A 16,350-nucleotide genomic window follows, 5' to 3' on the forward strand; every position below is an offset into this window, starting at 1 on the left:
TCTCCTGGTCATAGATTTAAACCATAGCTCCCCACTTTCTCTCATCTCTTTTTCTACCTCTGCTCTTGTTCCTACTCACTTTTACCTCTATGCGGCAAATCTGCTTGGGTTTTAGATTCTACCTAATACTGTAGATTCTGGCTACTAACTTGATTGTCCTACTCAGTTCTTTTCACCCATAACATGTTGCTGCAAAACCGTTACTTTCTACAGGACAGCCTACTGATCTAGTCAGGTCCTGGCTTGCAGTTTTTGCCACTGTTATGATCCCAGTACCAACTCCCAAATATGGAACAGATCTGATGACTTGCTTCTGATCCTTTACTAAATTTCCTCCTTCTTCCTTTTTTCCAATGATTCAAATCTTACTTATTTCCATGTTCAACTTGGAAATTCTCCTTTCATAATATTTCGCTGCTAACTCACATCTGTAAATGTACTATAATTATAGTTGTCAATATTGAGTAAGCTTTAAAAAAAGGGTATGCCATATTCAATATCCTGTGATAAACCATAATGGAAAAGAATATGAAGAAGAATATATATACACAGTAGAAATTAACACATTGTAAATCAACTATACTTCAATAAAATAAATTAAAAAATAAAATAAAGGGTATGCTAATAAACGTGGGCTGAGCTACAACAGGCACAACTTAAAGGACAGAAATTCAGTCCCTTAGCATAAAGAGCACAGAGGATGGTTTGTATTTAGTTTCCTTTACAGGATCTTTATGGATAATATGATCTCCAAATTTCTGTATTTTGTTATCTATGATCAGAGCCAAGAGTAGAGTTAGAGCAGAATTCTTCCATTTTCCCTTGTTTATTATGCAGGACCAATAGAATTTTGGGATAGGTCTTATCTTGGTGTGGGGCAGCCGTGTTCCCAGGAATCACACATATGGCTATTAGTGAGTGTCCCTGGTATGACCATGTTGAGCGTGAGAGCCTTGCATCTATCTAAGGTCATTTATCACGTTAGGTGCAACTTCCACAAGAGAAAGAAAAGAATACCACTGAAGACTCTAGAAATGTGAAAAGCTCTCCTGCTTTTCCTCTGTTGATAAAGGTCTTAGGTGCTTATTATAGGATAGCAGCTATTATCGTGAAAGGAGGCGAGTGGCAGAAAAGGTCACCCTACACATTTTTAGGCTAGATAAATTTGGGGCCCAGCATCCTCTTTGAGCTCATCTTCAATTCCCCTTGATAGGGTGGACATTGTAAGGTATCAACATCTCCACAAGCCAGGCTGGTGGTTATCTGGGATACCCCAATGGCTATTGCTACTGAGAGAGAAGCAGATTCTCTTAGGACAAACACTGGTTAACATTTTACATATATTAGCTTGTATTGTTGATTTTTCTTTTTGTTTTATTTCCCCAGTTATCTAGTAACTGACATCATTTCTTATATTTCTAAGCATCCTCCTTAATGCCTAAAGCTCAATGGCTTACACATAGTATTTATCATATTAATTAATTAAAAAAACACAGGCATATATCTTGGAAATGTTTTAATTTAAATGATACAAATCTAAAAAAAAAAAAAGAGAGATACAAACCTGACTGTCTAATAGACTTAGACATTTCAAAGCTTCTTCCTAGTAGCTCAGATAGACCTTTGATATAGTCAATACTGATTATTAAGGGAGATAATGATAGTTTAGATGTGGTAGTTTGCACATTTAAGCATGTATACCATCCTGCTACATATGGTAAGCATACATTAAATGATGGGGATCATTTATTACTTCTGGAATAATAAGCATAGTGTGAAAATAAGAGAAGTGCTCCTTTTAATCTTTTGGGAAAAATTAAAAGTGAGGTAACTTTCTTTTCTAGGAGTATACTACAAGGTAATATTATAACTAAGCGTCCCTGCTGACAAGAGAGTTACAGGGAGGATCACTAGACAGAATAAGTCCACCACAGCATGTGCTAGTTTCTAGTCATTTCCAAGTGATAGACACTAGTATGATTTGCTTATGGAGACCTGCTCCCCTTTCAGAACACAAGAAGAGATGACTTTTACAACCTGAGGCTCACTGGTCACTTTGACCCTGAAAACAGTCTGAGATCAACATTTTAATAAACAGTCTGAGATCAACATTTTAATCAGAGTTATATACCTACATTGATAAACCCATCAACTCCTTGATGAATTTTCTTTACAGTGAAGCCTTACCAATCATTTTCCTTTCACTGAAATTATTTTTAATTGGATCAATTATGTTGCATTTACATTTTTAAGAACTTTTAATTCAATCATATGTTTTAATGTCCATATTAAACTTTGCCAACTGGAGCCCCTTCTATTTTCATTTTTCTTTTGTGATCATTACTTCTATTAAGTCCATATGGTGCACATCTAAGTTTGTGACGTGGAGAATCTCAGGGAGGCAGAGAGTGAGAGAAGAAAGAGACACAAAGAAAGAAGCAAACAGAGAAAAATGGACTGTAGCTGTTCTGGAGGCTTGACTTCAAAGGAAGACGGGGCTACACAGTAGTGTCAAAATATCCCTAGACTTTATCTTGAGAAGAAGGACTCTAGGGAATAACAGCACCAGCATGGTAATTGGAGAAATCAAGCTGTCCCCAAAATGATACTCCAGAAGTCTATCCAAGGGGCTGCTTGATCACTGCAATCTGAATCAGTTGACGATGTGGACAGGACTTTTGCATAGTTTTCATATTAAACTGTCTATTTTCACTTCTCTACTATAGTGGTTCTCAGAGTGTGGCTTACAGAACCCTGGGGGAAGTCCCTGATGTAAGAACTACTTTTAAAGTAGTAGTAGTAGTAGTGGTGGTGGTAGTAGTAATAGTAATAATAATCTGCCCTGATGAAGCAAAAGTAATTGAGGGTAAAACTGTGGGCATGTTACCATGGGATCAAGCAGCATGAATCTGTACTAGTTATTCATGTTATTTTTCACCACCTCACATTCACAAGGAAAAGTTGCCACTTGCGAGCAAGAATGTTCTTAATGAACAGTAAAAAAAAAAAAAAAAAAAAAAAAATTAATTGTATTAAATCTCAACCCTTGAGTATACATATTTCTAATATTCTGTGTGATCAAATGGGAAGCATACAAAAGGCACTCTGCTGCATACTAAACTATGACGGTTGTTCTGAGGCAATGTATTTGTATAACTGAGTAGCGAGCTAAACCACCCACTTTTCCATGGAAGAGTGAAGAACACACTATGGTTGTTCAGACTTAGATACATGGCAGACATTTTCTCAAAAATGAGTGAAGTAAGTCTGCCACTTCAAGGAAAACAGCTTAGCATTCTGTGGAGAATAAGAAAAATTTGTATTTTCAAGTGAAAATCAGAATTCTGGAAAAGTTGCATCTACCACCTTGACAGCTTCTCAATACTTAGAAGCTTTTCTGATAATGGTGTGATATTAACAGATGTAAATTTTTTGATATTGTATGTTGAAATGTGTTAACCTTTGGAAGATCTGCATAATCCAAAATTTTCCATATGATTAAATCATGCATGTGTAAAATCCACTTACTGTGCAAGATAGACCAAGGGATTTCAATATAACAGAGCATAAAAAGTTCATTGACTACAGGCTCTTTGGTGGCACTAATGGTGGACTCTGGGAGGGCTCACACCAAGGAGTACTTCCCAGAATTTCTGCTGCCAGTGTCCTTGTCCCTGTGGTGAGCCACAGCTGCTCCCTGCCTCTGCAGGAGACCCTCCAACACTAGCAGCCATGTGGCTGATGGTCTTGGTTCTCTGGCCGGGTGTCAGGCCTGAGCCTCTGAGGTGGGACAGTCGAGTTCAGGACACTGGTCCACCAGAGACCACCCCCCCCCGGCCCCTCGTAATATCAATCGGCGAGAGCTCTCCCAGAGATCTCTGTCTCAATGCTAAGACCCAGCTCCACTCAACAACGACCAGCAAGCTCCAGTGCTGGACACCCGATACGAAATAACTAGCAAGACAGGAACACAATGCCACACATTAGCAGAGAGACTGCCTAAAAACATAATAAGTTCACAGACACCCCAAAACACACCACCAGACGCAGTCCTGCCCACCACAAAGACAAGATCCAACCTAATCCACCAGAACTCAGGCACCAATCCCCTCCACCAGGAGGCCTACACAACCCACTGAACTGACCTTACCCACTGGGGGCAGACACCAAAAACAACAGGAACTACGAACCTGCAGCCTGTGAAAAAGAGACCCCAAACACAGCAAGTTAAGCAAAATGAGAAGACAGAGAAAAACGCAGCAGATGAAAGACCAAGGTAAAAACCCACCAGACCAAACAAATGAAGAGGAAATAGGTAGTCTACCTGAAAAAGAATTCAGAGTAATGATAGTAAACATGATCCAAAATCTTGGAAATAGAATGCAGAAAATACAAGAAACGTTTAACAAGGAGCTAGAAGAACTAAAGAGTAAACAAACAGTGATGAACAACACAATAAATGAAATTTAAAATTCTCTAGAAACAATCAATAGCAGAATACTGAGGCAGAAGAACGGATAAGTGACCTGGAAAATAAAACAGTGGAAATAACTACTGCAGAGCAGAATAAAGAAAAAAGAATGAAAAGAATTGAGGACACTCTCAGAGACCTCTGGGACAACATTAAACGCACCAACATTCGAATTATAGGGGTCCCAGAAGAAGAAGAGAAAAAGAAAGGGTCTGATAAAATATGTGAAGAGATTATAGTTGAAAATTTCCCTAATATGGGAAAGGAAATAATCAATCAAGTCCAGGAAGCACAGAGAGTCCCAAACAGGATAAATACAAGGAGAAACATGCCAAGACACATATTAATCAAAATATCAAAAATTAAATACAGAGAAAAAATATTAAAAGCAGCAAGGGAAAAGCAACAAATAACATACAAGGGAATCTCCATAAGGGTAACAGCTGATCTTTCAGCAGAAACTCTGCAAGCCAGCAGAGAGTGGCAGGACATATTTAAAGTGATGAAAGGGAAAAACCTACAACCAAGATTACTCTACCCAACAAGGATCTCATTCCGATTCGACGCAGAAATTAAAACCTTTAGAGTAGCAAAACCTAAGAGAAGTCAGCACCACCAAACCAGCTTTACAACAAATGCTAAAGGAACTTCTCTAGGCAGGAAACACAAGAGAAGGAAAAGACCTACAATAACAAACACAAAACAATTAAGAAAATGGTAATAGGAACATATATATCGATAACCACCTTAAACGTAAATGGATTAAATGCTGCACCCAAAAGACATAGACTGGCTGAATGGATACAAAAACAAGACCTGTATATATGCTGTCTACAAGAGACCCACTTCAGACCTAGGGACACATACAGACTGAAAGTGAGAGGATGGAAAAAAGATATTCCATGCAAATGGAAATCAAAAGAAAGCTGGAGTAGCAATTCTCATATCAGACAAAATAGACTTTAAAATAAAGACTATCACAAGAGACAAAGAAGGACACTACATAATGATCAAGGGATCAATCCAAGAAGAAGATGTAACAATTGTAAATATGTATGCACCCAACATACGAGCACCTCAATACATGAGGCAAATGCTAACAGCCATAAAAGGAGAAACTGAGAGTAACACAATCATAGTAGGGGACTTTAACAAGCCCACTTTCACCAATGGACAGATCATCCAAAATGAAAATAAATAAGAAACACAAGCTTTAAATGACACATTAAACAGCATTGACTTAATTGCTATTTATAGGACATTCCATCCAAAAACAACAGAACAACTTTCTTCTCAAGTGCTCATGGAACATTCTCCAGGATAGATCGTATCTTGGGTCACAAATCAAGCCTTGGTAAACTTAAGAAAATTGAAATCATATCAAGTATCTTTTCTGACCACAACGCTATGAGACTAGATATCAATTACAGGAAAAAAACTATAAAAAATACAAATACATGGAGGCTAAACAATACACTACTAAATACCAAGAGATCACTGAAGAAATCAAAGAGGAAATCAAAAAATACCTAGAAACAAATGACAATGAAAACACGACGGCCTAAAACCTATGGGATGCAGCAAAAGCAGTTCTAAGAGGGAATTTTATAGCAGTACCATCCTACCTCAATAAACAAGAAACATCTCAAATAAACGACCTAAACTTACACCTAAAGCAATCAGAGTAAGAACAAAAATACCTGAAAGTTAGCAGAAGGAAAGAAATCATAAAGAACAGATCAGAAATAAATGAAAAAGAAATGAAAGAAACAATAGCAAAGATCAATAAAACTAAAAGCTGGTTCTTTGAGAAGATAAAACTGATAAACCACTAGCCAGACTCATCAAGAAAAAAAGGGAAAACACTCAAATCAGTAGAATTAGAAAAGAAAAAGGAGAAGTAACAACTGACACTGCAGAAATACAAAAGATCATGAGAGATTCTACAAGCAAGTGTATGCCAATAAAATGGACAATCTGGAAGAAAGAGACAAATTCTTAGCAAAGCACAACCTTCCAAGACTGAACCAGGAAGAAATAGAAAATATAAACAGACCAATCACAAGCACTGAAATTGAAACTGTGATTAAAAATCTTCCAACAAACACAAGTCCAGGACCAGATGGCTTCACAGGTGAATTCTATCAAACATTTAGACAAGAGCTAACACCTATCCTTCTCAAACACTTCCAAAAAATAGCAGAGGGAGGAACACTCCCAAACTCATTCTACAAGGCCACCATCACCCTGATACCAAAACCAGACAAAGATGTCACAAAAGAAGAAAACTACAGGCCAATATCACTAATGAACATAGATGCAAAAATCCTCAACAAAACACTAGCAAACAGAATCCAAAAACACATTAAAAGGATCATCCACCATGATCAAGTGGGGTTTATCCCAGGAATGCAAGGATTCTTCAATATAGGCAAATCAATCAATGTGGTACACCATATTAACAAATTGAAGGAGAAAAACCATATCATCATCTCAAAAGATGCAGAAAAAGCTTTCAACAAAATTCAACACCCGTTTATGATAAAAACTCTCCAGAAAGTAGGCATAGAGGGAACTTACCTCAACATAATAAAGGCGATATATGACAAACCCACAACAAACATAGTTCTCAATGGTGAAAAACTGAAAGCATTTCCATGAAGATCAGGAACAAGACAAGGTTGCCCACTCTAACAACTATTATTCAACATAGTTTTGGAAGTTTTAGCCACAGCAATCAGAGAAGAAAAAGAAATAAAAGGAAGCCAAATCGGAAAAGAAGAAATAAAACTGTCACTGTTTGCAGATGACATGATACTATACACAGAGAATCCTAAAGATGCTACCAGAAAACTACTAGAGCTAATCAATGAATTTGGTAAAGCAGCAGAACACAAAATTAATGCACAGAAGTCTCTTGCATTCCTATATACTAATGATGAAAAATCTGAAAGAGAAATTAAGGAAACACTCTCATTTACCATTGCAACAAAAGAATAAAATACCTAGGAATAAACCTACCTAAGGAGACAGAAGACCTGTATGCAGAAAACTATAAGACACTGATGAAAGAAATTAAAGATACTACAAACAGATAGAGAGATATACCATGTTCTTGGATTGGAAGAATCAACATTGTGAAAATGACTATACTATCCAAAGCAATCTATAGATTCAATGCAATCCCTATCGAACTACCAATGGCACTTTTCACAGAACCAGAACAAAAAATTTCACACTTTCTATGGAAACACAAAAGACCCCAAATAGCCAAGGCAATCTTGAGAAAGAAAAAAGGAGCTGGAGGAATCAGGCTCCCTGACTTCAGACTATACTACAAAGCTACAGTAATCAAGACAATATGGTACTGGCACAAAAACAGAAATATAGATCAATGGAACAGGATAGAAAACCCAGACATAAACCTATGCACTTATTTTTGATAAAGGAGGCAAGAATATACCATGGAGAAAAGACAGCCTCTTCAATCAGTGGTGCTGGGAAAACTGGACAGCTACATGTAAAAGAATGAAAGTAGAACACTCCCTAACACCATACAGAAAAATAAACTCAAAATGGATTAAAGACCTATATGTAAGGCCAGACACTATCAAACTCTTAGAGGAAAACATAGGCAGAACACTCTATGACATAAATCACATGAATCACAGCAAGATCCTTTTTGACCCACCTTCTAGAGAAATGGAAATAAAAACAAAAATAAACAAATGGGACCTAATGAAACTTAAAAGCTTTTGCACAGCAAAGGAAAACATAAACAAAATGAAAAGACAACCCTCAGAATGGGAGTAAATATTTGCAAATGAAGCAACTGACAAAGGATTAATCTCCAAAATATACAAGCAGCTCATGCAGCCCAATACCAAGAAAAAAAAACAACCCAATCCAAAAATGGGCAGAAGATCTAAACAGACATTTCTCCAAAGAAGATATACAGATTGCCAACAAACACATGAAAGGATGCTCAACATCACTAATCATTAGAGAAATGCAAATCAAAACTACAATGAGGTATCACCTCACACCACTCAGAATGGCCATCATCAAAAAATCTACAAACAATAAATGCTGGAGAGGGTGTGGAGAAAAGGGAACCCTCTTGCACTGTTGGTGGGAATGTAAATTGATACAGCCACTATGGAGAACAGTATGGAGGTTCCTTAAAAAACTAAAAATAGAACTACCATACGACCCAGCAATCCCACTAGTGGGCATATACCCTGAGAAAACCGTAATTCAAAAAGAGTCAAGTACCACAATGTTCGTTGCAGATCTATTTACAATAGCCAGGATATGGAAGCAACCTCAGTGTCCATCAACAGATGAATGGATAAAGAAGATGTGGCACATGTATACAACGGAATATTACTCAGCCATAAAAAGAAACGAAATTGAGTTACTTGTAGTGAGGTGGATGGACCTAGAGTCTGTCATACAGAGTGAAATAAGTCAGAAAGAGAAAAACAAATACCGTATGCTAACACATATATATGGAATCTATAAAAAAAAAAAGAAAAAAATGGTTCTGAAGAACCTAGGGGCAGGACAGGAATAAAGACGCAGACGTAGAGAATGGACTTGAGGACACGGGAGGGGGAAGGCTAAGCTGGGACAAAGTGAGAGAGTGGCATGGACATATATACACTACCAAATGTAAAACAGATAGCTAGTGGGAAGCAGCCACATAGCACAGGGACATCATCTCGGTGCTTTTTGACCACCTAGAGGGGTGGGATAGGGAGGGTGGGAGGGAGATGCAAGAGGGAGGGGATTTGGGAATATATGTATACGTATTAGTTGATTCACTTTGTTATACAGCAGAAACTAACACACAATTGTAAAGCAATATACTCCAATAAATATGTTAAAAATAAATAAATAAAAATTTTTAAAAATTCAAAAAGAAAGTTCATTGAAATAGTTTCAGATTCTACGTTAAAACTTATCTGTAATAAAGACACTGTTACAGGTTTTAGTGTAGTATCAAAGAATAATATTCAGAATTGTATGAAATGATTATTAAAAACTGCTCTGTTTTCCAGATACATAGCTCTATGAGGTCAGATTTTCTTCATATACTTCCACCAAAACAGCATATTGCAACAGATCTCTTGCAGAAGCAAATATTAAGCTAGACATTAAAGGGATTTGCAAAGCCATAAAACAGTGCTGCTATTCTTACTAAAATTTTAAAAAGATATATTTACTTCTTCATAAATTATATAGTATATATATTTACATATAAAATATATAATACAAAAATTAAAAGTTTATTATTTAAAAAATGAGTATTTAAAAAGTTCCAAGTAGTTATTCCTCTTACCAAATTAATTTATTAATCAGTTAAATAAATTAATAAATATCAACAGATATAACCCAAAATAAACAAGAGATCTTTGGGGTTCTCCAGTTTAACAAGTAGGGAGTCCTCAGACCAAAAAGTTTGAGAACCCTTGGTGTCTCATGATGAAAAATTCTTGGAGCAGCATTTCTCAGAGTGTTTTTCCTAGAACACTAATCTCATGGTATGATTCATAATAAAAGGGCTCCACCCTGGAATATGTTTGGAAAATTTGGAGACTCATAACATGTGCCATTCTTGGAGAGCTGCAATGCAGAGTAAAAGCTCAGAGAAGTACTGCATTTGCTTCATCTTATGTAATCCAGTGTTTCCTTATGTTGTCTCAGGAAGTTTGTGAATGCAGAACATGCTGGTCACCTGATCCTGAAGAAGGGGAGTATTGGCACTGTGGAAATCTACAGTAACTTACCTTCAAGCCGGACCACCAGCGGCACCTTGAGTTCCAGCTCCCGGCAGGCTTTGGTGATCCCATTGGCAATGATGGCACAGTTGACGATTCCGCCAAAAATATTGACTAGGATGGCTTCAACCTGAAATAAAAAACAGGAAGGTGCCCATCAAAATGCTGACAGTCAACATTCCCCCAAATAATTGGCTAAACAACAGAGACAATTAAAATAATAATCTTTTTTAAAAAACACAGAATATAAACTATAAAACAAGACCCAGAAAATGCTGAAGTTAAAGTTTAGTATTTAATTAATAAATATCAATATATAACATTACCATATTAACCCAGATTATCCTATCAATCACTTCTCTGAATTCAAAATGAATTCAGTCACCACTCATTTCTTATACACTGTCTTCTGCTGTGCCTTATATTGGGCTGGCCAGAAAGTTCGTTTGGGTTTTTCTGTAAGATGTAACGTATGTTAAGATGTAATGGATGTTATTTATGAATAGTGCCATTTAAAATTTCATGTAGTTACGTCTTTTCCCTCCATGGTTTATACTTGAATTTTTACCTGTCCTGGTACCTCATAAAATATTTCAAAACTAGTAACATTAATTATTTGTTGTTTTGTATTAGGTAAAAATTCCAATTTTTCTATGCTTCCTTAATACCTCTTTGATATGCTAGAGGTATAGTCTCAAAAGTCAGAGATAGCTTAATTATCTTAGATAATGACCTTTTTGATTAAAAAAAAAGACCCTCAAAATAAAAAGATACAAGCTCACACTATAAGGATATAAGAAAAGCCAAGCCACTGACTAGAATTTTTCAGAAATGTAAATTTAAACCCATCATGTTAACCTGCTTGTACATATTCCATACTCAAAGGCGTGTGGGCCAAAAAAATTGTACTTGCCCTGACTTGATAAATAGGTATAAGAAAATCCTGTATAATTAACATGAAGAATGAGATAATGAAGAGAATTCATTACCTAGATTAATTGATAACACCCACAGATAATGGCTATTCATCAAGCTGGAGGCATCAAAATTCCAACAATGGAGTCACAATTAAATTATGCTACACTAATTGCAAAGCATATATGTGTGTGCTGCATGCCATTTTTAAATCCCATTATTTCAATATGCTAAATTAACTACACAAAACATATGAGAAAAGGATACCTTACATTTGTTCAGCACTTAACTCTTTAAAAAGTGCCATTACATGAACCCTCATTTTTAATTTTGATCCCTGCTTTACAGTACAGTAAGTACAATGAGGGTTAGCCCTCTATAGCTGATAAAGCCATTCAGAAAATTCACATGATGTGTCCCAGTGTTACACAGCTAACAAGTAGCAGTGGTAAGGCTCAAAGTCAGCCTCTAGATTGCCTACTGATTCTTCATTCATGCCAGCTGCTAGAGCTGGAATCTTGGGCACGGGCCATACCCTGTCTCGAACATGGTTTCCCCACCTATAAAATGGGAATAATAGTACCTAGTCCATAAAGTTGTTGAAAGGCCTAAATAAGACATGTGAGATGCTTACTACATGCCTGTAAGGTACCTAATGGATATTTACACATGCATTTATTTCAACAAGCAATGGTGAAAGTGGACAGGTTACCTAGACAGCAAGTAAAAGAAGAAAACCTTTCAGCAGACTGCAGCTATGTTGAATTTGAATATAACAGAAACACAAACTTATTGAAGTTCAGTAAAAAGGTAATGTTTTAAGAATAAAATAAATGAGCAATATTTTCCAAACCAATTAGACACTGGAGCTACTCCCAAAAAAGAAATCTCCCGTTACCATTCACAGCAGGCTGACTGGTAAGCAGAAGCTTGCTTTCTAATGATGGCTATTAAATGCTGTTAATATTGAGGCCTGGTACAGCAGTAGTTTTCAAATAGCTGTGGGTTGGAGAGGAGCTTGCCAGAACAATGGAAGACAAAAACCACTCAAGAGCAATAATGATTCCACAGGGTCCAAGAGAGAAACTCAGAAAGAGCTGAGGCTCATTCAGTTTTTGTAGAAGAACTAAGCTTTCTAGTAAAGTACATAGTGGCTCCTCTATACCTCTGCCATGGTGCAACCTGCACATTCCTTAGGGATGAGTTCAGATGTCAACAACTTCTCAGTGAAGCTTTTCTGTGTCATCAAGTTAGGGTGAATTATTCTATTTAATCCATCTAAAACAGTATGATTGTTCTATAGAGTAGGCATACCACACACAGCAAGCATATGTGAAGTCATCCACATAGGCAGGAATGAGGCACAAGAGGCAGGAAGATGCCCCTGGCCCTGTGATCCAATGCTTCTCAGTAGACGTATACCCTGGAGCAAGTGTCAGATATGAGCTGTGATTCTGGTATTGCCTCGTTTAGTATCAGCTCCCATGAGTCTTTCATGTCAGTATCTCACTGTGTTTAACGAGCATCTGACAAATACAGATACTCTTCATACAACAACGTGTACCTAAAAGTGAGCCAACCACTTCAACTGGTACTGAACCCAAGGAAAAGCCCTCTTTTCCAATGGTGGATGAACAGGTGGCTTTGTTAGGTGTGCTGAAAAAAGGACAACTGTTCTCCAATGTAGTATATTCACCTCTCACCCTGTATCCCCATGCCCAAGATACAACACCCTGGGTGGGTCACCTTTGTGCTCCTCTACAACAGGAGTTTTTTTATAAGCAGCTAGCACAATCCATGACATAGTGTAATCACCTAATAAATAATGGTTTCAAGAGTGAATGAATTAAATTAATTTCAATAGACACTCCCATCTACCAAGCCAGGCACAGAGTTAAGTGCTTGGGATATGGAGATGAATAAGAGGTCATCACTGCCCTCAAAGAGTTCAAAGACTAGTTCGAGGCAGACCAGCAAACTGGCAATTACAGTCCTGGCTCCTTAGTCTCACGGAGCTAAGACCAGGGCACCACCAGTGGTACAGACTGCTGTAGCGAGAGGGGCGTTTTGGAAGAAGTGATGTTCCAGGTGACAAAGAGAAAGAGCGAGCAGGAACTTAGGTAAAAGAGGGCAGCCAGGATGAAGGCAGAGCTGTCACCCAACTTAGTTCATTCAGGACCTACAGGCTGAATGGGGAAGTAACCTGAGAAAATCCAGGTGAGGTAAAGAGTGGCAGGCACTAGAGGCCAGGGATGGGAACTTGGTTCTTTTGGCTTATTCCTTCCTTTCCCAGAGCTGGGTGAAGACAAGCTTTGAAAACCTCCCTCAGGGATAGAGGGGGAGTGATGGGAAAGGGAGACAGGGACAGAGAGAAGAGTGAATGCATGAGCAAACATGAGATGAGAAATATAGAGCAACCATGTGAGAGCATGAGAGTGAGAAAGACCAGCAGTGAGAGAGGCAGCATGAGAGAATGTGACAGAGAGAGGAGAAGAAGAGTCTGAGTGATACTAACAAAGAAGTTAGAATTTTTACAAGAGCAGCAAGACACAGAAGTACACACGCTGTGTAGCTCAGGGACATGGGATCATTTAGGACATGTGGCATATCACGGAGCACCAAGAGGAAATCACCACCAGGAGTGATGGGAAGACCCCACACCACCAGAGACAATGCCATTCTCTCCTCCTGCAAACTAATTTGCTGCAGTCACGCACTTTAATGGAAATCTGATTTAAGGTTTCACTCTGGCCCAATAATTAACTACTGTAATCTGCAATCTCAAACTGAGAATGAAATTAAGACAGTTTGAAAATGAAAGCCTTGTGACATCATTATTATGACTTGGCATTTATAAAGCATGTCAAATTTTCAACGTGTGCCTCACGCGTTCATTTATTATTACAACCCCTAATTGCTGCTCCATGACAATACCAATAGAAACTTTTTAATAGTCTTTTTCTTCCCCCCTGGCAAAGGGCATGTTTTTAAAAAGTCAGTGCTAGGTCTATTTACGAATCCGAAGCTCTCCCAGAAGATTCCTAGGTGCTTTCAGGAGCAGGCTTTTCTACATTCTCGGCTGAGGATTACAAGGGTTGCTATTTACTGTTACACAAAAGGAAAGATCATCTAGCAAGGCAGTTATGGTGCCAGATCCACTGCACAGGTCCCTGGACCCCAGACAGCTACTCCCAAGGAGGGGTCTGTGGTGGCAGCTGTTGGCAGCTGTGCAGGTGGTCGGGCAGTCCAAATGCAGGTTTTTCAAATGTCTGCATGTATTTGGCTTTGCAAAATACACTCTGGCTGCAGATGTCAGTCCACAATTAAAAGTAAAGAATGAACTTCCAAAGAAGAAAAGCTACAGCCTTTGGTATTTATCAAGCTCCTCTCAATCCTAAATGAACAAACAAAAATCCCACCTAAAACCTTTTTTGGGGAACGTGATCCTTTTCAGAATCTAATGAACGTCAGGGAAGCTCAGTCAGATAAGTTCACACACACACAATTTTGGGACATAATTTTAGGTAAGTCCTCTGACTAAGCTGCTTCTTTAGAATTTGGCCTCAAAGGCAGATAATGGCAAAGGGTAACTTACAGCATATAGAGATAGCACAGGGGAATTGTGAACTCTTTGCAACTATTTACAACATTTTGTTAGAATGTGCACTTTCCCCAGAAAAGTGTTCATAATCTTTAAGAATTGAAAGATTAACAATAATCACAAATACAACAATAGCTAATGTTTACTAGGTATCTATCAGGTGGTTGGCAGTATTCTTTTTTACATATATTAACACATTTAACACATAAGTAGTATACGAGATGGATATAATTTTTATCCCCATTTTACAGATAAGAAAACTGAGAGTACCAAAGATCTGGAGAATCACTGGGGCTACAGCTTTACCATCAAATATCTTTTGGAGCCAGCAAACCCACTGAGGTCCCACAATACGTACTTTGCTTAGTATTTTCTCATTCATTACCAGAGCGGATTCTGCCGTAAACTTGTGAGGTAGGTAACACCTATCCCATTTTACAGATGAGAAAAGTGAGGCTCAGAGAGGTAAAAATGACTTGTACCAAATTATGCAGCTAGTATGTCATCAGAATCAAAACTTTAGTGTTTTTTTTTTTTTTTTCTTTTTTCTCTTTAAGGTTATCCTGACTCCTTTTAATGACAGGCAAATATTGACAGATTGCTGAAGGAAACAATATATTCTTGAAAGCCTACTCTGTGCTAGGCACTCTTTTAACCATTGAGTGTGGTCCAGTAGCTAGGCTGACAAGAAAGATTTTTCTAAAACAGACCAAAAAATGTTCTGTATCCATATCTGAAATCGTGAACTGTGATATCAGTTATGAAGGGGAGGGAGACTTTGGGTATTTTGAGATCATAGGACAGGACTCATGTTACACTGGGTGGTCAGGGAGGGCCTCGTGTAGGCAGTGACATTTAGCATAGGATCTGAAGGACAGTCTGGAAGAGGCCAGGTAGAGTATGAGAGGAATGAAGAGTAAGTACTTTGAGACAAGAGAACACCATGGGCAAAGGTCAAGGGGGCAGAAGAGAACTTGGTGCCTTTGAGAAACTGAACTGAACCTGGAGGAGTAACGGGAGGCTGGGGCTTGCAAAGTGAAGTGGTGGGAAATGAGATGGACCACAGCAGCAGGAACCAAATCAATCTTACAGAGCAAACTCCATGAGTAGGGGATTGAAAAGCCTTTGATTTCTAGACACCTATAAAGACTTCAGGGCAGCTGGCAAGGAAACTATCATTTATTCAGCATCATCCGCAGTACACTCACATTAAGTTTATAAGATAGGTTTTATAACCTCTATTTCATGGATAGACTGAGGCTCTGAGAGTTCAGGGTTTCTTAGCTATTAAGGAGTCATAGTTTCAACCAGGGTTTGTTTTACCATATCACACGCAGGGCTGTCTGGAACAGCTGGGTGATCGTAGGGGCGCTGCTGACATACATGAGGGGTTAGCAAACTTTTTCTGTTAAGGGCTAGTCGGCTTTGAGGGCCAGTCTCTGTTCCAGCTACTCAACTCTGCTGTTGCAACATTAAAGCAGTCACAGACAATATGTACATGAATAAGCAGACTGTGTTTCAATAAAACTTTATTCACATAAACAAGTGGGAGGCCAGATTTGGCCCATGGGCCATAGTTT

The 16,350-nt window shown here is 38.1% G+C and overlaps 1 protein-coding gene across 1 annotated transcript in view; it reads right to left on the reverse strand.

Moving 5' to 3' along the window:
* SUCLG2 (succinate-CoA ligase GDP-forming subunit beta) overlaps positions 1-16,350 on the reverse strand; it is a 264,080-nt gene that overhangs the window by 15,677 nt on the left and 232,053 nt on the right. The window contains exon 10 of the mRNA XM_059940153.1: positions 10,264-10,384. Coding sequence (XP_059796136.1) covers positions 10,264-10,384 — 121 coding nt within the window. The remainder of the gene's footprint in view (positions 1-10,263; positions 10,385-16,350) is intronic.

This window comes from Balaenoptera ricei, chromosome 11 (genome assembly GCF_028023285.1).
Source record: "Balaenoptera ricei isolate mBalRic1 chromosome 11, mBalRic1.hap2, whole genome shotgun sequence".
Taxonomy (NCBI): Eukaryota; Metazoa; Chordata; class Mammalia; order Artiodactyla; family Balaenopteridae; genus Balaenoptera; species Balaenoptera ricei.